Source organism: Ursus arctos, unplaced genomic scaffold (genome assembly GCF_023065955.2).
Source record: "Ursus arctos isolate Adak ecotype North America unplaced genomic scaffold, UrsArc2.0 scaffold_31, whole genome shotgun sequence".
NCBI classification, from domain to species: domain Eukaryota; kingdom Metazoa; phylum Chordata; class Mammalia; order Carnivora; family Ursidae; genus Ursus; species Ursus arctos.
In genome coordinates, this window is record NW_026622997.1 from 3,295,438 (window position 1) to 3,319,343 (window position 23,906).

Sequence of the window (23,906 nt, forward strand, 5' to 3'; positions counted from 1 at the left end):
AAAGTGAGCTGCCTTATCTCCATATCTAAATCCATTAGCAGAATCAAAACCAGGGAGACGTTCAAAACAGAATTGTTTGAATCTATATTAGGGTCTCTCGAGGGGATGACAGATGTTACACTGGAAGTCAGTGGCCAGCGTGGCTAATGCTACAGTTGTACTTTTTATAAAACCTGCCTCGATTCCTCCGTGTTGCTAGGAGATGGAGAAAAAGTACACACAGGCGAGGAAGAAAAGAGGCCAGATGGGATTAATAGGTACACATCAACATGAGACTTGGATGCTTCTTGTATTTTGCTAAAGGCACATAAATTAATGCTTAGTGACAAGTACTTACATCAGTACCCAGTGTTGTCAACACGTGGTGAAAGAAAGCATCGAGCTCCTTCTCTTCTATGTAACCTTTTTCTAAACGCAACAAGAGATGCATAAGTGACAGTCACTTACATAAAAGAACATGTGACATTTACTATTTACCTAAATTGTTTTGAATCTCACAGTCTGTAAAATCCCCATGGATACTGTTCTCTACTATTTTAATAACTAAGTGCCAGCGTCTAACCTCTTGGAGACATGGATTTGAATAGCAAACACACGTTCAAGAGTAAATGCCCCGTGCCGGGTTTATATGAATATTTGGGAAAGGAAAGCGATTAAATACATACATTTTAATCTGCAGACAAACATGAATTTTAGAAGAAAATACAACCGAAGGATTTGGAGGCTTGGAAAAACTTAACAGGTGTAATTCTTGAATCGTACTTTGCAGAGTCAAAACACAGTTTAGCTATTTTCTTTATGGTTGTTGCATTATTACTAAAGATAAAGCACATGTTAAGTGGCTCCCTTTTCACGTCATTTTTTGGGGGGTGGGTGGGGGTGGCATCTTTTTTGAAAGTTGTGTTAACAACGCTGGAAGACAACTTTCCCTTTGAGAAAGGACGAGGAAAGACGGGAAGGGGAAACTCTCTGTCCTTTCAGAGGGGTTGGGCTGGGGCCACGTCTACACCTGAATGTGCCCGTGGCGTGTTCACTTACCATCTGGGTCAAAGCGCTGCCAGACCTGCCAGAAGCCCACGGCGTCCAAGAGCCCCTGAGTTGGTTCGCGGGCGCTGTCCATGGTGCTGATCACGAGGCTTAGGCACCTGCCGACGAGCAACACCTGGGAGCTTCGATAGCGTCTCCTTCCTGACTCCCTCCCCTGCTTCTTTGCTCTGCGGTTTGCTTTGAGCACCTGTCTGCAGGGGCGGGGGTGAGGGCGGCTGGTTGAGGCGGCGGGTGGCAGCGCCTTGGCGTCGCTACAGTCCCTAAGCCACGACCGCAGAGCCCGCCCCCCTGCAGGCACTCTGGTCCCGCCCCGCTCCGCCCCGCGCACCCCACGGGGGCCCTCGTCTGCCTCTGTGCTGTGGGGGACTGGGAACAAAAGTGCTGTCCTGGGGCCTCCATGGCTAACTGCCTTTGCCCTTTAACTTGTTTGCCAAACTCAGAGAAAATAATCCCCCTTGCCTTTGACTGAACACCCAAACTTGTGCCCCTCTAGAGAGAGCTCCTGCAATTAAGGTGTTGGAAGAGGTATCTGTTAGGACCCATAGGACCTGATGACTTAGAAATAGTGTGTTGGGAGGGTGGGGGTGAGGTGGAGAGGAGTGATAGTGGTAGTGGTAGGAGATTACCGGTAAGCAGGGAGACCGTCAACAGCTATTATTGATCCCCAAGTATTAGGGCATGCTTATTGTCATGCTATAATGCACCATAAGGACCTTCAACTAAATAGGGATTCTGCAAGGAACTATGGTTTAACGCAGGGTAGGAGAATGTTGAGGGAAGTCTAACCCATGCCATGCTTTGCCGGGAGAAGAGAGTCGAGGGGAGACATGGTGGCCAACTGCGGAGTTTTTAGGTAGAAGACTTAGATGATTGTGTTTGGTTTGTAAGAACCTCACCAAGACCAATGGACAAAAGTCATTTGGAGGAACAAAGAATTCTGTCTAATGATCAGAACTGTTCAAAACTTAACTTGTTGCTTTGTGAAGTAGGGAGCTGATGAGCACTGATGGCTTCTGACCATGGGCTTAGAACCTTTCATTGAGGAATCTATAGAAGGAGCTTGGGTATTAAGGGAGTTGGACAAGATATAGATCTTCTTTCTGACACTGACTCTCATATTAACATTCAGATTTATTTTTTAAAAGCACATATAGGGGCTCCTGGGTGGCTCAATCAGGTAAGGGTCTGACTCTTGATTTTGGCTCAGGTCACGATCTCAGGGTGAGGAGATCAAGCCCCACCTCTGAAACCATGCTGGGTGGAACCTGCTTGGGATTCCCGCCCTCCCCCCAACACACTCTCTCCGTCTCTCTCTTAAAAAAAAAAAAAAAAAGCACATATATTAACTACAGTAGTAATACGAACATGACACTCCTGGTCAGACAGTCCTGAGTTAGGATCCCAGCTCCATCACTTGCTAGCTTTGTGACCTGGACCGTTAGTTTTCATCTGTCCGAGACTCTGTTTTTTCATCCATAAAATGAGGATTATAACATGTGCTGTGAGGATCAGAGTCCCTCAAAGGAGTGCACAAAATATTATAACTGTTGTGGTCTTATAGAGGATAATAGGGGACTGTGTGATTTTTTTAAATGATATGGAGAAAAAAGGAAAATAAGAAACTGTAACAGCCAAGAGGAGTCTAAGAAGACTTTATAATTAACTGCAATATTGTACCTTGGGTAGGATCCTGGAACAGAAATAAGACATTAGGCAAAAACTAAGAATATCTGAACAAATATGGACTTTGGTTAATAATAATGAAAACAATGATTTAGAAGCAAACAGCTCTGGGCTTAAGGTCCAGCTTTGTCTCTTACTAGCTGTGATATTGGGCAAGTTACTCAGAAGAAACCTCATTTTCTTCACCTGTAAAATGGGGATGGTTGTAAGCATTCGCTCCTGCATTGCTGTCATAAAGGTAAAATGAAAAAATACACAGGAACTTCTCAGCACAGTAAGCATTCAATGTAGGTTAGCATTAAAACAATAGATCTCCATACATAGACATTTAGACAATGGTGAAATAAGCTTCAGGGATTTTGAGTAATCATCACTTCTGGGGAAGGTGTTGGGTTCAGATATCAGAGAACATAGCAGGACAAGAGGGTGAGGGGCTCAGCGTCCGTAGTTCTCTGTGGCCCTGGGTAATTATGGATACAGTGTCAAACGTCAGTTAGGAAGAGTAATCTGCATGCACTCACCAAGGTAGTGACTGATCTTGTTTTCTGACAAATAATGGAAAAAGGAAAAATAAGGCAAATGTCAGAAGTAATAATCAAGGTCTAATGTGGGGGGGGGTGTTTAAATAATTGATGGTAAGTCTCTATGATGGGCGTTGCTGCATACACAGAAATCTTGATTTTGAAGCCTGATTTCTCTCTCTCTCTGTATCACACACACACACACACACACACACACACACACACACACCATCTCAGAATATAAGAGCAAGTAACCAAAAAAGCAAGTTATAAAAGTGTGCATATAGTATGACTCATTTCTGTAAAATAAAACACATGTCTGTGTACAAAGAAAGAAATGGAAGGAGGTACACTGATGACATACGTGACATCTGTCTCCGGAATGGGGAAGAAGGGGACTCATGGGTGGTTTTAGTTTTGTTATTTGTAATTTTGCTTTAGAACTTTATACAGTAAGCATATAATACAAACAATTATAACTTTTACATGATTTTTTTTGAAAGCCTTAAAGACCTTTTTAAATATAAGGGAAGGAGGAAAGAAGCACAGCTGCAGAGCTGCTTCTTGGAACTGGGGAACATGTGGAATTCACTGGAAACAACTTCCAGGAGCCTGGCACGTGGAGCTCAATGGGGACTTGTAACTTCCAGATGATAACTTTTCATTTTCTTCTATGGTGACACTAGCTAGACAATGTTCAGGTGCTTCACATTCTCTCAAAGGAGATTTCCGTGGGGGGAACCGTCCCAACCCTTGACAAAGAACAGAGCCATTGAGAAAGTATTTTAAGATACTGGATCAGCAGGCATCACCTATAAGGCTGTCTCACTGCCAAGGTTCTCCCACCTGGAAGTGGAGGGAGGGGAGTGGGGGTGAAGAGCCAGAGGTGATTTACCTGAGACCCTCCCTGTCCAACCAGAAAACTCCGAGGAAAGCAAATACAAAGGGGCTAGAACCAACCTGAAACAAATTATGCAATTTATGGATTAATGTAGCCCCTTCCACCAAGATTTTAATTTAAATTGTCTGGAACAAAGACTCTGCACTGATATATATATATTTTTTGAAGATTTTATTTATTTTGTTTGAGAGAGAGAGAGCACACAAGCAGGGGGAGGGGCAAAAGGAGAGGGAGAAGCAGACTCCCCGCTGAGCAGGGAGCCTGATGCGGGGCTCCATCCCAGGACCCTGAGATCATGACCTGAGCCAAAGGCAGGCGCTCAACTGACTGAGCCACCCACGCGCCCTACACTGATTTTTTTTTAAGCTCCCCTAGGAATTATATTAGAACCACTGACTAGTCCTTTGTCTATTGTATATTTTGCTCATTTTGAGTTTCAGACATAACTTCTCTAAAGGACAATGTGGAAAAGGAAAAAACTTCTTAGAATTTGTACTTCGAAATCACTCTGGTACGTTTTGACTGGTGGCTGAGACTAGGTCTGCAATGCGTTGCTTTTCTTTGTCATCCCTGCTGATTTCATTTTTTCCTGCAGTCATTTCCTGCTTTTCTCATTAGCATAGCTAATTGATGGTTAGTTGTACAAGAAACATCAGTGGTCTATAATTTGAAGCATTGCTAATTAACCCTGATGCACGCATTCAGCTCTTGAGTTAGAATATCTGCATCTTTTCACGAACTCAGAATGAAATTTCTAGCTGGAATTATAAACAATGCTGTCTTTGGCATAATCTCCCAATATTTATTGAACATTTGAACGTGGGGATGCGTCATAGACCACATAGCGGACCTGAGAACTTAAAGAGATTGTTTGGTTTAATGGCACACCAGCTCCAAAGGGCAAAGGAAATAACAGTCACGAGGGCAGCTTCACAGGATACAAGTGTGAAAAAGCTGGCATGCTTTACAACCACAGAAGTTTAATAAATGTTACCAAACTGTGCCATCGAGGAAGGCGCATGTTATCTGGATGAGACATCAGTACAGCTGTTTAAAAGTGGACAAAGTTAAAAAAAAAATTGGCAACCTTAATCCTACTCCTTCTAGTTAGTCCTGACTATCTCCCTACCCCAAAGACACAAATCCGGTACAACAGGGTGTGGCGTTAACCTTTTCTTAAAAGTGGTCGGGTTTAGGGAGCTCTTAAACATGACTGACTGCCTCCTGGCTTGTCCGTAAGGAAAATACTGCCTATTGAAAGCCTGTAGAGCTTTGGGAACCAACTTTCATCCAAGAAGTCAGTTTGGCTCAATTCTCTACGTATTTGTTGTGTGCCCACCAAATGCCAGGCACTGGGCAGGACTTGGAAGGGCAGCATGGGATCAGGGCTGGCAGGGGGTGGGGGGCAGGACCCAACTGAAACGGATGACTTGAAGTTTGGGGCCCAGGAACTAGGGTCTCATGGAGGAGTACCCCAGAAAAGTACCATGGAGTACATGCACTACTTGTTGATGCATTTTCTGCCAAAACATGAATTCTTTCCATTGAATAGCATATATAGTCAATGTTTGTTTTTTTTTTTTTGCCTATAAATGGCATTAATGCAAGTGAACTTTCAAATGATAAAGCATAAGATCCAAGTGAATTATTTAAAACGATGAACCTTTCTGCTATGAAACAGTGATCATTGAAACTTTCTTTGTCCTCCTGGGATCACTGAGAACTCATTTTCAGCTCTGGCTGCTTGTTTCCAGCTATTTCTGTTCTCAGCATTGCATATGTCATGCTCGCTGTTCTATCTACTGCTCCCTTTGAGGGTGACACCGTTTTCACGGCCTTACAGTGAAGGTCTGCCTGGTACCTGCCTCGAGCTCACCCAAACGAAACTTGGCAGTGGACGTATATCCCATCTTTTCAGCTGGGCTGTGGCTTCTCCATGAAGGTCTACCGCTAGGTAACCAACCACTCCCCAGAGTAGAGAACAGCACTCATTTTCTTGCTTACATTCTGCAGGTTGGCCTTGGGCTTGGCAAAGGAGGCTTGTCGCTGCTCCTGGTGGCATCACCTTGAATGGTCCAAAGAATGGCCTCGCGTGCGTGGCTGGCAGCCGGTAGTGTCTGTTGGCCAGGCACTCTGTGGGGGCGGTGGGCAGGGATGCCTCGAGCTCTCCTCCACATGGGTCCCTTGGGCTTCTCACGGAAGCTGGGTGCCAAGGGGGAGCGTCCGAAGAGAGCAGTACGCAGCTGCAGATCTCTTAAGGCCCAGCCTCGGAAGTGAAGCTGCGTCACTATGGCAGCATTTCTCTTGGGGGCGATGAAAATACAATTCAGTGCGGTGTTGGGCGCACAGCTCTGTAAATGGACTAAACCCCACGGAATTGTACCTGTTCCATGAGTTTCCCTGAGGCAGCTGTGGCGTGGGTCTGACTTGCCTCTGGCTTGAGGCCACCCGGGGTCGCGCCCTCAGAGACTCTGTGGCCATCGTGGGGATGGAGTCATCCTCATCCAAGTGGTACTTAGTCCGCGTGAGCATTTCGTTTGAGCCCGTCACTGTGCTCACTTCTTTGTATAAATTCTTCTTGAATTTTCACAGTAACATTAAGAGGTAGGTAAATAATCATTATCCCCAATTTCCAGCTGAGGAAACGCATCTGTGGGTTTCAGCAAGTCAGGTGAGGTCGGACAGCGTTGGGGGGACAGCCGGGGCACCCGATGTCAGCTTCCTCCTCATCCCTGTTTCCCACTTGCAGGACAGGAGCAGTTCACGTGCCCAGACGCTCTCCGCGGGACCCTGATCCCTGCCACCCCTCTTCCCTCACACCATCCATGTTCAGGGCTGTACCCCCACCTCATCCCATCGCCGCCTGGCTCGCAAGAAGAGCCAGCGCCCCAGTTCCTCCTGGGGCCCCAGAGACCGCACGGAGAGCAGGCGGAGAATGCCTGGCTCTGCTCTGCAGACCTTCCAGATGGGGCCGAAAAGCCAAGCCACTCCTTCCCGGCCCCACAAGCCAGCCAACAGCAGTCCCTGTGCCAGCTAAAGGGCCGGAGCCGGTGCGGCCACGCTCCAGGGGCGTGGTGCTCACTGCGGAGCCTGGGGCTGAACAGTCAGGAGAAACTACCTACTCTGTGCTTTATTCTTATTTTTTAAAGAGACAGTATACGCTTGCCACTCGTTCTCTGGGTCTCCATAAAACGCACTTTATTAAACAATCTAGGCTTAGGCAATCCAACCACCCTACCCCTCCACCCCCACCCCAGCTCTCTGGATTTAAGCACCAAGGGGGACACCGAGGCTGAGCTGCGGGGGTGGGGAAGCGTGCTGGCTCCCCTGATGGCCGCAGGCATGCAGTTAATGGACCAGCACGTGCCGGACTTTTCCTTGGGAGGGAGTTGTTAGCTAATCAATGCCCCTTTTCTGCATGGGATTAAGATTAAAGCTACAATCAGTGCTAAGGCCAGTTTGGCGACTCCAAGCCCCTGGGGCTCCTGATTGAAGGAAATGGCCCAGTTTAGGGAATGGGGCCCTCCTCCCTCCCCCTCTCCCAGTATGACCTCTCTGCAGAGGGAAAGCTGGAGGAGCCCAGCTTCTACTTGCTTAAAAGTGCAGTTAATGCCAAGCAGGAAAGTGTTTTTCCCCCTGGCAGGGGACAGGGTACCCTTTTCCTATCAGTGGAGTGGGGCAAACTCGGGGACTTACATATGTACGCACTTTCCCATTACTCTCAGTGCTTCCTCCCCTGCTGCCCAGGGCTCTGGACCAGGAATTGGGAGATGGGCTCTTCCCCTTGTCGGATGGTGTTTGTGGCGATGGACTGCCTGGGTCACAAACTGTGTGATCTTGAGTAAGTTACTCAACTTCTCTGAGCCTTAAATTCCCTTTTATTTTTTTTTAAGATTTTATTTATGGGGCGCCCGGGTGGCTCAGTCGGTTAAGCAGCTGCCTTCGGCTCAGGTCATGATCTCAGGGTCCTGGGACTGAGCCCCGCATCGGGCTCTCTGCTCTCTCCCTCTGTGCTCCCTCGGCGAGTCTCCTTCCCCTCTCCCTCTCCCTCTGTGCTCTCCCCCTCTCTCTATTTATTTGGGGGGGGGCTAGCAGAAGGAGAGGGACAAGCAGACTCCACACTGAGCTCGGAGCCCAACACGGGGCTCCATCTCAGGACCCTGAGATCACAACCTGAGCCAAACTCAGAGTCAGACGCTCAATGGCCTGAGCCCCCCAGGTGCCCCAAATTCCTTCTTTTTAAACGAGGATGGTAATGCTACTTCCTTTCCCGGGATGCTCTGAGGACTGTGCACGGGGAAGGCACGTGGAGTGCCCGACATGTAGCCAAAGCCCAGCTCGTGTTCGCTCTTCTTACTGTCCTCTTCTCCTCTTTCTGGAGGAATTATCAGAAGGCCCCTAACTATTATTCTCTTTCTCCATTTCTTCACCTGCACATTGTGAATAATAGTGCATTTGGAAGCATTTATTTCACAAATGCCAGAAACTTCTGAGTACTAAGCCCACCGTGTTGGCACAAGCCTTTGAGGGGAACAAGCAAGGTGAGGGACAGGGAAGCCAGGGGAGCGCTCACTGGCAGTAGGCAGCAGCTGTGGGTGAGAGAGGGAAGCACGTGACAGAATGGGAAGAAACAAAACAGGCAAACCCGAGCTAAACGGGTTAAGGCCCCTCAAACCAATACCAGTGGCTTTGAAAGGTTCCTGGGAGACCTCAGCTCTCTGGAGCGGCTCCCAGGTGGGGCAGCTCTTGGTAATGTGGGCCTGGGTGTGGTTTCCAAGGAGACGGGTCGTTCACAGCCTGGTGCAGGACAGATGGCAGATGTGTAAATATTTGCGGATGAAAAGGTCACAGCCCATTTCTTCCGGAGCGGTAAGGAGAGGTGGCAGCAGCACTGGGGAGAAGCTAGAGGGGGTCTCCTGGATGTTTCCAGAATCCAATTTATGCAGCTTCCGCTAATGAAAAACTAGTTTGCTCTCCTAAAAAGCCTGTAAGGGCAGACCTTCTCCCCAGAGGGCGTCTTCCCTCAGGCCAGGAAATGCCAAGAGGCCGATGGGAGAACAGGGGGATGCTGTGTTTGCAGGGGAGGGACCTGGGTGTGCCGTCCCAGGGGGCCTTAGAGTCTCCGAGACATTATTGATATGAACTATATACATACATAGGGTCTTAAGTTCAACATAACTACTTTAAATTGAACTATTTTAAATTCATTTTGTTCAAAGTTGATGCAGATTAGTTCACCAGAAAGCCAGCTCTGAGCTAGAAATCATTGTGTAAGAGGGTTATTGGGACAAGCTCTTAGGATCAACGCCAATAGAAAGGAAGGAAGGAATCGGACTGGGCAGAGGGCAAAGTTGAGCTATGATGCTCTGGAGAGTTCTGGACATGGGGTGACCTTCTACAGCTGTCCTGGTTTGGGGTCAAGAACTGGGACCTTTTACTCCTGCACTGACCAGCCCCCAGGGGCGGGGGTTAGACTTTAAGCAAGGTGGCTTGTGGCAGCAGAAGTGGTAAATCTGTTATTCCTAAACCGAGATCAGATGGTGCCTCCCAGCACCCACCACAACGGGGGGGGGGGCATAAATTAATCGGAAACAATATTATCGGGGAGAAAGATCCCTGTCATATGCAAATAGCAGCCCCCATCATCGCTGCCTAGTCCCTTGCCATGCAGAGAACTCTCATTCTGTGAAATTATGTCATTCGTTCATTAGTTTGTTTTCTCTTTTTTTAGACTATTGGTTCCCTGAGTTCAAAGCTTCATGAGTCAGAGGATGGGAACTTAGTCTTAGCAGAAAGACCCGCACCCGGACCGTTTCCTGGTGCGTAATAGTTGCTCAACGAACACTGACCACGTGAACCGAACGAGACACCAGAATGGGGGTGAGAAGCCTGGCTTGTGTTGCACATGTTGTCAGGAGTCAGGGAATGTGCTGTGCGGCCAGATTCCGTGGCCGACGACTTGGGGACCCAGTGAAGTCGGCTGGACTTGGACATGCTGTCTGATGCTGTCCCTGGGGGCTGGCAGCCCCTCCAGTCTCTGGGAGCCTGGCATGATTCTTCCTCCAGGCAGGGGCCCCACTGGGGAAGGGAAGGAGGCAAGAGGCACAGCGATCCTTCTTCTTCTACAAGGCATCTCGCCGTGGTCACGCCGGCCCAGCCTTGCCGACCACCAAAGCGGCCACTGACGTGGCCCTCCTCTGTGTGGCCTGAACACGGGGAATTTCAGAAGCAGCATGCTGGCATCAAATTTGCAAGAACCCCACGTGGCACAGGGGCTTCTTGCTGCTTGTCTTCGTTGCTGTCATTGCGGGTCCCTTTGCATCCGTGCCTCAGGAGGGGGGCTGCCAGCAGTCTGAGCTGTATGCCATCCTTCCTTTGCCTCAGGGTCTCGCCTTGTGTGCCTCTCACCAGTGGTTGGAGAGCGAACTTCTGGCCATTATCGAATTAAATAAAATCGGATTTAGTGAGGTGGAAGTTTCTTCCTCTTGCCCTTTCCAGGAAGAATCAATCTAATTAACGTGTGTGTTCATGCTCCCGGGACTTTGATGTAATCTCCTCCTCCCTCTTTCAGCTGAATTCACTAGTGACACAGACTTTCCTTTTTAAAGCTATTCAGTGGCCAGAGTGTTTTACGGAACGTCCTCGGGACCAGCTGTGAGCGCAGCCGTCCTCCCAGAACCGGCCACAAGCCTGGAGCGATCGCTTTTCCTGCTCGGACAGGCTCAGCCCAGCCAAGCCCAGAGTCCCCTTGGGGCCAGCCCCTTCTGGACCAGAAGTCAGCCCTCAGACCCAAGGACACTCGGGGTGCTGGTTTCCACCCCTCTGCTCCTCTCCTCAGCCTCTAAGGCCCCCCGGGACCCACAAACCCAGGCAAGCTGAGCCCCTTTCTCACCCACTAGCCCAACAGGAGGATGAGGGGCATGGGGGAGGCTGGGAAGAGGCCAGGGTGCTGGGAAGATGCCCAAAGGCATGAGGATGTTCCATGAGAACATTTGGCTGTGTCGGCCTGGTGTCCATCGTAGCTCAGCGGGGCCGACGGAAGATCAGTTGGTTCTGCTAAGAGGTTGCCGGCCCGCCTTCTCCCCAGAGCGTACCACGCCTCCAGCCAGCAAGCCTCTGGGGCCGTTATTTTCTGGAATTCTCGGCTTTGACGTCGGGTTCCTTGCTGAGGCTGGAGGGCCCGCCGGCTCGCAGAGACCGCACACCTCGTGCAGCGGGGAGTGTGCTTCCCACGTCCGACGGGCCTCGCGCGGCCCCCTCCACGGGGGGTTCCCACTCGGGCCCTCGTCGTGCCCGGGCCGGTACCCCTCAACTCAGGACAGTCCCGGTACTGCGGGACCCGCGGAAGGGATTCCAGCTGGCCAGTCCTCAGCCTCGGTTCTCGTGGCGATCCCAGGCCCGCTCTTGGCCTGCTGTCCCCGGGCTGCTTCTGTCCCCGACTGAGCCGGGGCTTCCTGTGCGGCCTCGCGTGACGCGGTGTGTCCCCGCCGTGAGTAAGCAGCTACCGTGGCGACAGCGGGCGTCTGTGGATCCGTAGACCTCCTCATGCCCGAGTCACCGTCGAACCTTCTACTCGGCCGGGGAGGAGAGGGACACGTTGCCACGACATGAGTGGACTTGGAGGGCGTTATGCTGAGTGACATGGCAGCCGAGGACAAATCCTGCGTGACCTCACCTGCGTGCGGAATCCAACAAAACCCAACCAAGCCAGCCGAAAACCCAGGCTCTTAGACACGGGGAGCAGATTGGTGGCTGTCGGGGGCAGGGGGTGGAGGGTGAGCCAAACGGGCGAGGCGGGTCAAAAGGTACAAACTTCCAGCTTTAAAATAAGTGGGTCCCGGGGGCGCCGTGGACAGCGTGGTGACGGTTGTTAATGATACCGTACTGCAAGTTTCGGTTTTGAGAGGGTCAGGCTTGGAAGGCCCCGTTTGCGACTGTGTGGGGACAGCTGCGAACTAGACTGTGTGTACGTCATCTTGCGGTGCGCCAGGATGTCATGCCCCACGCCTGAGGCTAACCTTACACGGCAGTTATGGCTCCAGTAAAACAACCCCCCCACCTCGGTCTCCCAGGCTCTCGGAAGACCAAGCCGTCGTGCCGCTCACCTTGGTGGAGAAAAGCCATCCGTCCTCGCTTCGGAGCAGAGCTGGGTCTCCACCAGCCTCAAAGATGGTGTTTACACTGAAGTTTGAGCTCCTGTTCCAACTCTTACAACTATGTGCTCCTCACAGATATATATGATTTTTAAATGTTAGGCGCTTCCTGGACCCGATGAGAAAGATCTTTCAGGGGCGCCCATGGCTCAGGAAGACAGAGAACAGCTTCGAAGACAGCAGGAGGGAATCTGCCCAGGAAAGAGCCGTTTCCCTCTCCTGTGCAGAACTGTCTGCCCTGCGTGGCCTGGAGCCAGCCTCTCCTTGCTTGAACCGTGGTTCTGCTCTGGCAGCCTCCTGAGGTCTAGCGACCCGTTCTCAGAATAAAGATTTTATATAAATACAGTTTGATATAATTTTATATAAATAGGATACGGAGTATTATAAAGAAAAGTACACTGAGATTCAAGCAGTAAACATTTTTAAAATTTTTGATTTAGAAGTAGGCACTGAGGCCCCCTTCAAGGTACTCAGGGCGGGGTACACTGCTTTGGCCCTGCAGGTGCCTCCCTGCCCTCATAAACCAGGGGTCCATTCCCCTCCTGAATTGTCAGTGGCCAGTATTTAGTTGCACTTTGACTCCTCTCCAACCCCTGCCCCGCGCCTGACAATTGCTGGCCCGTGCCACGTGCGAAGGAGAACCCAAGTGACCGATGAGAAACTCAGGAAAAGTAACATTGGAAGGTCGGCCTGCATGATGCAGCCACCTGTGACTCCTGCATTATTGCCCCCCCCCCCCCCCCCCCCCGGCATCCCTGGGATGGGCTGTGAATCAGCCTCATTCTTCATTCCGGGCTTGTACACCGCACAAGCAGGAAAATCATCTTTGTAATTTAGCTTAACGGGAAGAGTCCCAGACCCCTCCCAGCAACCGTTCTGCTTCTCTCTGTCTTGGGATTTTTCTGGGAGGCTCGGGCCCCCTCCATGCTCAGGCCCTGCCATCTGGCCAGGCCAGTGGGCTCTCTGGGACGTGCAGCTCCTGGTCTGCTCCCTTGCGGTCCCAGCACTTGGCCTCACTGGGCCCTGGAGGCAGCACGGCTCCCCTCACTTCCGCTGCACTTGATTGACAGGGGTCCTGGAATCAAGGTGTGGGTGGATCGCCAAAGGCCTGGAGGACCTGAGAAGTCAGTCTACTCTGCCTTGAAGGTATCTTTCTCTCAGAGTCACGTAGTAATCGCTACAGACTGAATGCTCGTATCCTCCCCACAGTCTTAGGCTGAAGACCTGTCCCCCGTGTGACGGCATTTGGAGGTGGGGCGTTGGGGTGGTGATTAGGTCAGAAGGGAGGTGCCCTCATGAATGGGATTTCTGCCATTGAAAAAGAGACACCAGACACCTCCCTTGTCCCTTCCACCCTGTGAGGACACGGTGAAAAGGTAGCCACGTATGAACCAGGAAGCAGGACCTCAGCTGACACCGAGTGCCCGCACCTCGAGCTTGGACTTCCAGCCTCCAGAACCATGAGAAAGAAATGTTTGCTGCTTAAGCCACTGAGTCTACGGTACTTGTTAGGGCAGCTTTAAGGGACTGAGGCGTAAATTCTCTCTCATATATTCACAAAACACACAGAAGCCCACAGACTTTGAGGAAAGTGCACGGGCCTTCAGCTCAGCAGACACACACCCTGCGTCCTTGAACTTGGTTGAGGGACACGGTACGGGGGAGAGTGTGGGGGTTCAGGTACTTCAGGAAGCAGAGGCCAATGTGGGATGAGCCTGCAGAGATTTATTTACTGGGGGAAATGTCCGTGGAGGATAAACGTGGAGGGAGCGGCAGGCGAGGCGCACCCTCGCACGTGATGCCGGCTGCTCGCCGTGGAAGGCAAGGGGGGAGGAGACTTGGGTAGAAAGAGCTTGGGCACCACTCTGAGTCGGTCCTGGTCAGGCCGGTGGAAGCTGCTAGAGTGAAAGTTGCCCACTAGAAGCCAGGGAGTGAGGGTGCTGTGGCTTTGGCCCGAGCTCTGTGGTGGGTCTGCAGGTGTAGCAGGTGGAGAGGGTCACTGCCCGCACCCCCGACCCCCACCAGCAGCACTTTCTCTTCCACGGGCGTCTCGACAGCTGTCCCCTGATTGTCTTCTCCGGGGGAAGTGAAGGGTTCTCGCAGCTGCTTGCCTGCCTGGTCCACAGGCTCTATCTGCATATACTCCAGATCTTCTAGAATTGCTTAAAAATATGCAATGGTGCCTGTTTGCATACAGTCGAGTTGCAACTCTTCAATAAAGCACCAAGGCCAATCGGGGCCTGGCCTTCTCCCTGTTCTCTCGACAACAGAATCCAGAGGTGTGGTCCACATTTCAGGTGTGGTCTTTACCACATACTGTTCCAGGTGAACGTGACCGTGTTTGTTCTGCGATGAGCACATCCTGCTCTTTATCTCCCCACGACCGCGTCTGGGCTCCCGTGGGTCCTGTCACGCACTGGGGGGTGTGTGCTCCTACGATTAGGAAGGTATTACTTCAAGGCCCGGCACACGTCCTCTCCTCTGAGGCCTCCGAGCACCGAGGACAGCACGAGCTCCCCCCCTCCACTGAGATCCGCTCCCAGTGCAGGCTGGATCACGCCGCCTACGGCTGTTAGCTCACCAAGGCCCACCTTTGTCCCCATGTTTCTCCTACTTTGACAGCCATTAGAGAGGTGTCTGTTCCCATGGGCACTGATGACAGAGCTGCATTTGGAAGAAACAATCTCATCTGTCTTCATAGAATCTACACAGTGGCAGGAAACCATTTGGTCCACATTTCCTGGCACTCGGTCTATGCCAGGTGTCGGGGGGGCAGTCATGTCACAGGCCCCAACTTGTATGATTCTTCTTGCCAACATTCATCGCTCACGCTTGCACCCCTGACACGACCCTTGATTTGAAGTTACAGGAAGTGGATCAAACTCATAAACTTTTGATTAATTTCATCTTTTTCCCAAAGGTGAGAGCAGGCAATGGATTAGCAAGCTACATTTATTTTGAATATAACAGGTTTCATTATCTGGGGTCTGTGATCATTTTAGAATTTGGAAACAACAAAGTTCATTACCACAAGCCAGTCCTAACTTTAAGAAGTAACCAGAGGGGACACCAGGGTGGTGCAGTGAGTTAAGTGTCCGACTCTTGGTTTCGGTTCAGGTCCTGATCTCAGGGTCGTGAGATCGAGCCCTACATCAGGCTCCACACGCCGTGGGGAATCTGTTTGAGATTCCCTCTTCCTCTCCCTCTGCCCCTCCTGCTCTCTAAAGTCTTTAAAAAAAAACCAAAAAACAGAGAAGGTCCAAATTCCACTTGTAAAATCATTTTATTGGTATAAATATACATATGAATAAAATACCTTAGCCTGTAATGTAAGTGAATATTTGTGAAATGTCTTAAAAAGAGTAGTGTTTTGATTTTTTACAGGTGTCAAAGTATTCTTCCTTCAAATCATACATTAAAAGCTAATATGCAGACAGAAATTAAAGGCCTTCAAAAATCACGAATATTCATAAAACCTCATTCCAATCAACTATGTACATTAGCCTGGGCACATGGTAGCGTCAGCGGAGGGCCTCTCTCAACTCTGTTCTTCACTGTGCTTACTGGTGGTCCTGCAAAGGTCACCGACCGAATTTAAATGTATAATTCCACATCAGGAAGGAAGAAGTTCCCCATGGGAGAACGTAAAAACCATAGCCGAGATCTAATATATATAATTTATACAAATTATTTATTAGTGTGCTCTGCTAATGTGCTTACAAGGTGCAGTTGCAGACCTCAAGAATAAACCGCTCTATCGAGTGCAGATCTGACACGGGTACACTCAGCGGTGCCCCACGGTCAGCCAGTGGTGTTACTTGTGTGACTTATGTGTCCAGTCCTTTGTTTACCTCCCAAAACTCATCTTGCAGGGCAAACTGTAGCTGCCTCAGAGAAAATTCAAGTAGGACCCACGGATAATCGCTGGCATTCCCTGAAGACATATGAAGGAATGCTTCCAACTCAAATGCCAGGGGTGGGGAGAAGACCAAACAACTGTGTTTGGATTCCACCCCCAAAACGGGTCTGTTTCTGTTTTTAAAAAATAAGTAAAGAAAAAAGGAGAAAGAAAAGAAAAAAGCACCAGGAGAAGAGTGTCGGAAGTAGGAAGAGGTGTCGCCCTTGATTCCTCTCTAATGGCTAACAGAGCACCCTGTGCCGTCTGCCCGGGGACCTTTACACAAAAATAAACTCTTTCTCTGCTTCTTCCCCAGAGTCGCTGGACTTGCTGCCTTGGTGGCCATCTTTACCGGAGGACCATTGCTTTTGCTCTTGATACTCCTGGGCCTGCTGGCCCCAGCTTCTCCTTGAAACTGAAACAGAAAGGGAAGGATGTCATTATAGTTGATGAACAAGGTACAGTCAACGGCCTGACCAATAACGGGGCGAGATGCAGGGGCCCCGAGAGGCGGGAGGGCTCGGGAGGAACGTACGTAGAAACAACTCACCAACTACGTGTAGAGACTCAAGACAAAAATTAAGAACAAACCAACAGAAACAGAAACAAATTAAAACAAGAAAACACAAAAACCCCAGTCCATGAGAGGGCAAACCTCTCATAGCTGTGGTTGAGAATCAGGGGGTGAGGATGGGGGAAGGGAGAGGGCCCCTCCGACCCCTCACGCCCCTTGTGTGGCCAAGAGAACAGGACAGACGGAGCCTGGTGGAGGCACGGCCAGACAGATGTCCCACTTGATGCCTTCTGCCACCATCTAGAGTTGGCTGCCTCTGCTTTGGGGCCAGGACACGAGGAAGGGCCCAGCAACCGTGGTCAGACCTTTCTGAGTCTCAGCAAACCATGGTCTTACTCTCTAGGAAACGAACAGTTTAAATATTACCACCCATGGTAGAGTCAATCCTTTTGGAACTAGCCTCTGGGGAAAAGAAGTGCCAGGATGGCTGCCTGCTGTGATCACATATAAACATGAAGGACCCCTGCGACTTGACAAAGTGGAGTAATTGCCCGAACTGAACGTCTGGTACGTGTCAAGTTCCTTCACACTCGGCTCTATGATTGCTACTCCTCACAGCTGCCCTGGAAGGCAAGTTTTGTAAACTTGGAATCCGGATTTAAACCGGTTCTCACTCTTGGGGCGCCTGGGTGGCTCAGTCAGTTGAGCATCTGACTCTTGGTTTTGGCTCAGGTCATGATCTCAGGGTCGTGAGATCGAACCCCACATCAGGCTCTGTGCTCAGCACGGAGTCTGCTGGAGATTCTCTCTCCCTCTGCCCCTCCCGCTGTTCGCGTGCGCTCTCTCTAAAATAAATAAAATCTTAAAAAAATAAAATGAACACAATCTCTCTCTTCTTCAAAGACTCTGTTCTTTACAACTAGACCAGAGCTTCACTGGTACCATATACGTCAAGGCCATTAAGGATTATTACATATTACTCATCAATCCTATAGTGTAAACACCACTTAAGCTAAAAATACCAACCCCCCACTTTGCACGGCTTTGAAGAAGAGAAAAGCTACCTCACTACTCAGAAGTTCAAATGATCCAACCAGGGACACAGGCCTGGAGAGATAGAGATTCATCTGGGGCTTCTCATCGGCCTGATCATGTTAAAACTCATCTTGCCAGGAACTAGCTGTTTCAATGCTGAACCCACTAAAGGGTGTTTCAGGAAGTAAACGCTCCTGAAACCTAATAGTCAAAAGACAAACATGAGAAAGTACTTCCCTTCCGATCTGGTTGTCAGAGCCAGACTCTGAGCTCTAGACAATAAAAATTTTAATTTTGTTAATTACATTAAATTGAAATTATCTAGTTTTCTGAAAAGGATAAGCATTTCAATCTCATCATAAAAACAAGTAATTTTTTTTTAAATATTTTATTTTGAGAGAGAGAGAGCACACAACCAGGGGGAGGGGCAGAGGAAGAGGGAGCAGCAGAGTCCCCGCTGAGCAGGGAGCCCGATGTGGGACTCAACCCCACCACCCATGAGATCATGACCTGAGCTGAAGGCAGATGCTTAAATGACTGAGCCACCCAGGCGTCCCCAAAGTAAGTAATTAAAAAAAAATTTGACCTCTTTTTACCCAAAACTTTTGAGCAAATTCTCAGATGGAAAAGTGATGAATAAATATCACAACTGATTTTATTTTTTAGCTTAAATCATGTAAAAAAAATAAATGTCCTTTGAAAGTTGTCAACACATCAGGTTTGGGGGAAAAAGGCAAAATAGGTTTCTATATATAGCTTGTCCTTTATCACGCAACCAATCCGACAGTAATACACAGTCAGCCCTCCGAGTTCTCAGCTTCTGCCTGAGCTATGTGAACGGGAGGGAGCAGAGCGGATTTCTAATGTCCTCGTCTCAAAGACACTCGGCAATAATCTGACCTCAAAATAGAGCATTACTAGGAAATCTTGCTAGAAAATTCTGTTCATTCCCTTTAAAAACCAAAATGAGTTGTTTCTGTGTATCAAGTGACTCAAAGATAAATTTCCAACAGTACAGGTTCAAAAGAAGAAATAAACATGGTGATATATTGCCTATTTGTCTTCAAAGCAAACATATTTGCTCTAATTCTTAGATTCAAACCTTTTCATCCCTCCCAGTATTTTAGCTTCCGCAAAACCCCAGGCCTAATTCATGTTCTGTGACATCAGAGTACTGTCTGAAAATGGAGACATTCATGCCATCAATAATCTTTATGTCACAGGTACAAACAGCAACATGGGGGCGCCTGGGTGGCGCAGTCGTTAAGCGTCTGCCTTCGGCTCAGGGCGTGATCCCAGCATTCTGGGATCGAGCCCCACATCAGGCTCCTCCACTGGGAGCCTGCTTCTTCCTCTCCCGCTCCCCCTACTTGTGTTCCCTCTCTCACTGGCTGTCGCTCTCTGTCAAATAAATAAATAAAAAATCTTAAAAAAAAAAAACCAGCAACATGGACCAAGGTCACTGGGGTGCAGCTAACTGAAATTCAGAGAGATCCCACATAGGAATCTTCCTGCAGAAAGCAGACTGTCCTTCAATGTCCTTCAGTCCACATCCAAGGGACACTGGTTCTGAGTCCTCCGGGCTGGGGTGCGGGGGTGGGGGTGTGTGGGGGTGTGGGGAACAGAAGGGGATGTGGCGAGGATACAGCAGATGTCAGTGAGTTAACAGGCTGGGTTTCAGGTTGCCAGACATGCAGGCGCCGATTTTAATTCGTCCAGCATAGTCCCTGCGAGGAATACCATGGTCTTTCCGGAGGCCCGACAAAACAGTTCACTAAGGCAGTGACACTATTTAAAAATTCATTCTAGGGCCGCCTGGGTGGCTCAGTCCGTGAAGCGTCTGCCTTCGGCTCAGGTCTGACCTCGGGGTCCTGGGATGGAGCCCCACGTCGGGCTCCCTGCTCTGCTCTCCCTCTGCCCCTCCCTCCACTCGTGCTCTCTCTCGAATAAATAAAAAATCTTTAAAAAATTCATTCTAAAAATAGTCCCTTTCTTTGCCTAAACTCTAACACTTGTGAAAGTGATCATGAGACCAGCCGGCATTTCCTTGGTGTTGTAGGGAGGCCGCTGAGCGGACAGGAGACCGAAGCAGGTGAGACCAGGGAACTGGAAGCAGACAAGCAGCCAGTGCGCTCGCTCTCCCAGCCTCCGCCTTCTCATCAGCCCAGATCACTGGTGCAAACAACTTCGTAGGGGGAATGTTCTTTGTCAAGTTTTCCAGTCCTTAGGCACCACCTATTTGATTACATATAATTAGGACACTACTTACAATTACACTGAAGTAGGGTTGGTCAAGCTCCCGCTGACGGAGGGTCCAAATAAGACTATGTCGGCTCGAAACTTAAAACTCTAGAAGTTATCTTAAAATATTTATAAAATCCAGCCTTGTTTACTAATTCAGATGGACCTTCTCATAGGCAGCCTGATTTAATGCTTGACTTTATGCAGGATTAAAAAAAAAATAAGACCGCTTTACTCCACTTGTTCAACGCAAGTATCCGTCCAGTTAACGTGCGGGGCATCTCTATACGTGTGTCCGCACACGTGTTTACTGCCATTCCACGTACCGTCAAAATTATAAAAAATACTTGTGTAAGTGAACAGGTAATTTATCCAACACAAACACTCCGCGTGCACCCACCGCCCGTCTCCAGCGCTAGTGACTGGGGCAGAGAGGCTCGAACATGAAAGCTATCAATCTTGGAGAGGATTTGACTCTGCATATACACACACACACATACACACACACGCAAATATATATACACACACACACGTGCTAACTTTAAAGCTTCCAAAATGTGCAGATAAATTCAGAATTAGAGATGCATTTGAAAATTGGAGCTTTTCTCCATTTTAAGCTCCACGGACATTCATATTTCCCAGGAAGAAAACATGATGATGTTAAAAATAATATCCAGTAGCCGGCCCTGATTTTTTTTTATTCCTTTCTGGTAAGAGCCAAAACTGCCGACCAACTGTTAAATTTCTTTTGGAGAACTCATAGGGGTAGTAGAACCCAGATCTGGTGGGGGAAAAAAAAAAGGTAAAACAGAGCACCGGCTTACAGACCATAAACCCTAGCCAGGTATTGGTTGGCTCCAGGCTGGACTATGGCAGAAGCAGGAGACACAGACAAGGAATCTCAGAATAGGACGGCCTGGACCCACAGGACACGTCACAGTACATACAAAGCCAAAACCAACTATTTTCTTCAGGAAAACAGGACACACTCTAATGAAAACATCACAGCTTATCATTAAACGCAAGACAGGAAAGGACGTGAAATTCAAAAGTGACAGAGATTTCCAGTAAAAGAAAGTGAGCATTGTACCTGTCAAGTCAATACTAAAATAGCCACATAATTACAACAGTAGTCATGGTACAACGATGCAGCCTGCTTTGAGAACAATAGCCTCTGTTTGTTACACGGTTACTTGATTTAGGAAAGCGAGAAACTGTTGAAGCATAAAGGAAGCTGCTCATGACAGATTTGAAGGAAGGCACACAGCACGGTGGCGGTGTAACAGCACTGCTCCGCCAGACGTCACCTGTTAACCAGGAGCTGACTATTCAGAAAGCAGACTGCTTTGCGGGTCTCAAGGGTGAAGTCAGGCAAGTGCAGGAGTTGGCACTAACAAAACAACATTAAAATCTTTGACAAAAAATGACTTTAATTGAAGCTCCCATAAAAACTACTTTTTTTTTTGGTTCCCATCTATATTTCAAGAAATTGAGGCAGAACAGCAAATACAAGATGGTCCTGTTGACTCCATCAAACTTGGGTGCAGCCCACCACGGCGAGGATCGTAAGCCAATAGCGGCCATGGGAAAATCTGCGAGAGGCACAGAATTCCTTGCCTTTCTATGATTTGGCTTATTCCTGTCGTCAGCCTCCTTTTACTCTCTCTCAAAGCCTTCCTGCAGGGTCAGGGTGGTCCTGGGGGTGGTCTCTGTGTGTTGTGCCCAGTGTTTTCAGGGGCTTCTCAGAAGCAGGGACACTGCCTGGCATCAAGGTGCTTTGTTAATACTCAAGTGAGAGAAGTCAACTGATACAATAGTTCAAATGCAAATTTTCAAAATCTAGAAACATCTATGTAACCTTATCAAACGAGGCAATATAGAGACAGAGCTCCTGATTTACTCTGCCTCTTTTCAGAAAACGAATGTCTTAGGTGTTCATTTATATAATTTTTCTATTGTTTGAAGATAATAGATTTTCTTGAAAATATCCAAGAAAATCTCTTACAGAGAGAAGAGTTATTGTAAGCATGTGTCTACAAGCAAGTCTACCACACAGGAAATCCATGGGGATTTGCGCGAGTATGTGTGTGTTCCAATAAAACTTTATGTACAAAAACAATGGGCCATAGTGTTTTTGTTTTTTTTTTTTTTTTTAATTATAGGGTCAAACATAGGATTCCGCAGTAGTGTCCGTGTAGTCACTGGTATTTTTTAAAATTTTTAATTGGAGTATAGTTGACATATTAGTTTCAGGAAATCCTCTAAAAGCTTCGTTAGGGGCAGGTGCTACCTGGCCCAAACAGAATGTTTGCATGTGCCCTATGCTGTGGGGTGCGTCCTTAACTCCATCCGGTCCGCTCCATCATCTAGCTAGCGCGTGCCGGTCACCAGGCAAGTCAGAGCACAGGGCTCATCCAATGGCGTTGGCCAAGAAACCTGGCTCCAAAGGTTGTTGCTCGTGGGGGGACCAGTAGATGCTTTTTTTGTTGTTGTGTGGTTTTTAAGCCTCTGTCAAGGGAAGTCCCCACTGGAGGCATCGTACGTAAGTCAGTGGGTTGTCAGGCTGTAAGGTGGGTCATGGGACGTATACTATCAGTAACGAAGTGCTGCAGTTTGAGAATGGTTTCTCCTTTTGCAATAAAGAAGAGTTATGCCTATAATGAGATCACCCCATTGACTTGGTATCCGGGGTGCTTTCTTAGAAGGCCATGAAGGGCTGGGGCTAGAGTTAGAATGCTGGGCCATGCACTTCATGACTAGGGGTCTAAACACACTCACACGTTAACCCCCGCTAGAGTCTTACAGAAAGACAGGTGCCCTGTTTCAAGGGAAAAGGTACTTCAAAGGAATCTCACCTATCAGGATATTTTATATTCTTTTCTTTTAGGCTACGAAGACTCCCTTTCAAAGATTTTTCACGGCAAATTTTTAAAAAGTGATCAGCTAGCGAGAGCATCCATATTGAGTCACAGAAAAGACATTTCCTCTCTGAATCAGCTACACTTGTTCTAACATTTCCCACTGGAGATTAAAGCCGATTTGAAATCTGTCTCCTTTTTTGTCTCCTGGGACTATCTTCAGCTGAGCAGAACCCTCCAGAGCTTACGACAGGAGCCCAAGAGCGACTGCTGTAAAGTTGAATAAACTGTTCTCACAGGTTGAAAAGTTAATTGGTACTTTGTCTCACTAAAGGGTCATCAAACGTCCAATGAAGCTCATGGGTGTGGTGTGCGGGCTGCAGGTAATGCTGGCTTTTTATCGATCCCTTCCTGAAAGGGCGTAAGGTAAGGGGTTAGGCCAGTACTCTGGAAAGGTAGAAAGTGTGTTACTCCCAGAATTTCTGACCCGATCCCAATTAAAATCTAACAGAAGAATAGAGAGATCAAGAGAAAAGGAGGCACGACCCCAGATACAAAAATAAACCTACATGATCACGAAAATTTGAAAGGACAAGTTACCCTACTCCAAAGTAACTTGATCCTCCTCCTAAGAGTTTTCCTAAGAGTTTCTAATTTTAGATTTTTAAGTCCATCCTTTTTGCCCCAGAGAGAAGGACCATCCTGTTGCCATTTAGGAAAAAATAAAAAAGTAAAAAATAAAAGCAGTTGTATGAATAATCCCTGAGCCGGTCCCGGGATAGAAGTTACTCAGTTCAAGTTTGTTTTTGTTAGTGCCAGTTCGTAAGCTTTGGGGCAGTGAGGGGTGATAACCGAAGGCTCTAACCATTTGTTGGCTGTGACTTCCTGTGCCCAATTGCATTCACTTCCTCTTCCGCAATGGTGGGGTACAGTTTTGAAGATCTTTTCCCTCCACTGGAAGGCTTGTCACTGTCATGATCTGAATGTCTTTTGTAATAATCTCCTCTTTGCACTACTGAGGAAAAGGGACTCATTTTACCCTTTGTATTAGCAAA

The 23,906-nt window shown here is 48.4% G+C and overlaps 2 protein-coding genes across 8 annotated transcripts in view; both read right to left on the reverse strand.

Moving 5' to 3' along the window:
* The window catches only part of SCGN (secretagogin, EF-hand calcium binding protein), a 36,349-nt gene extending 35,139 nt beyond the window's left edge, over nt 1-1,210 (reverse strand). Inside the window, exons 1-2 of the mRNA XM_026511250.4 lie at nt 1,039-1,210; nt 338-408 (exon numbers count right to left, since the gene is read on the reverse strand). Of these exons, the coding sequence (XP_026367035.2) occupies nt 338-408; nt 1,039-1,120 (153 nt within the window). The 5' untranslated portion in view covers nt 1,121-1,210. The remainder of the gene's footprint in view (nt 1-337; nt 409-1,038) is intronic.
* A 14,353-nt stretch (nt 1,211-15,563) lies between these two features.
* The window catches only part of CARMIL1 (capping protein regulator and myosin 1 linker 1), a 304,353-nt gene continuing 296,010 nt past the window's right edge, over nt 15,564-23,906 (reverse strand). For 4 of the 7 annotated variants that reach the window (XM_057305071.1, XM_026511255.4, XM_048225494.2 and 1 more), the window contains 2 exons: nt 23,717-23,866; nt 15,564-16,618 (listed from right to left, as the gene is read on the reverse strand). In XM_057305071.1, the coding sequence (XP_057161054.1) occupies nt 16,482-16,618; nt 23,717-23,866 (287 nt within the window). In that variant the 3' untranslated portion in view covers nt 15,564-16,481. The remainder of the gene's footprint in view (nt 16,619-23,716; nt 23,867-23,906) is intronic. The other 3 variants (XM_057305073.1, XM_026511258.4, XM_057305072.1) reach the window with 2 other exon arrangements.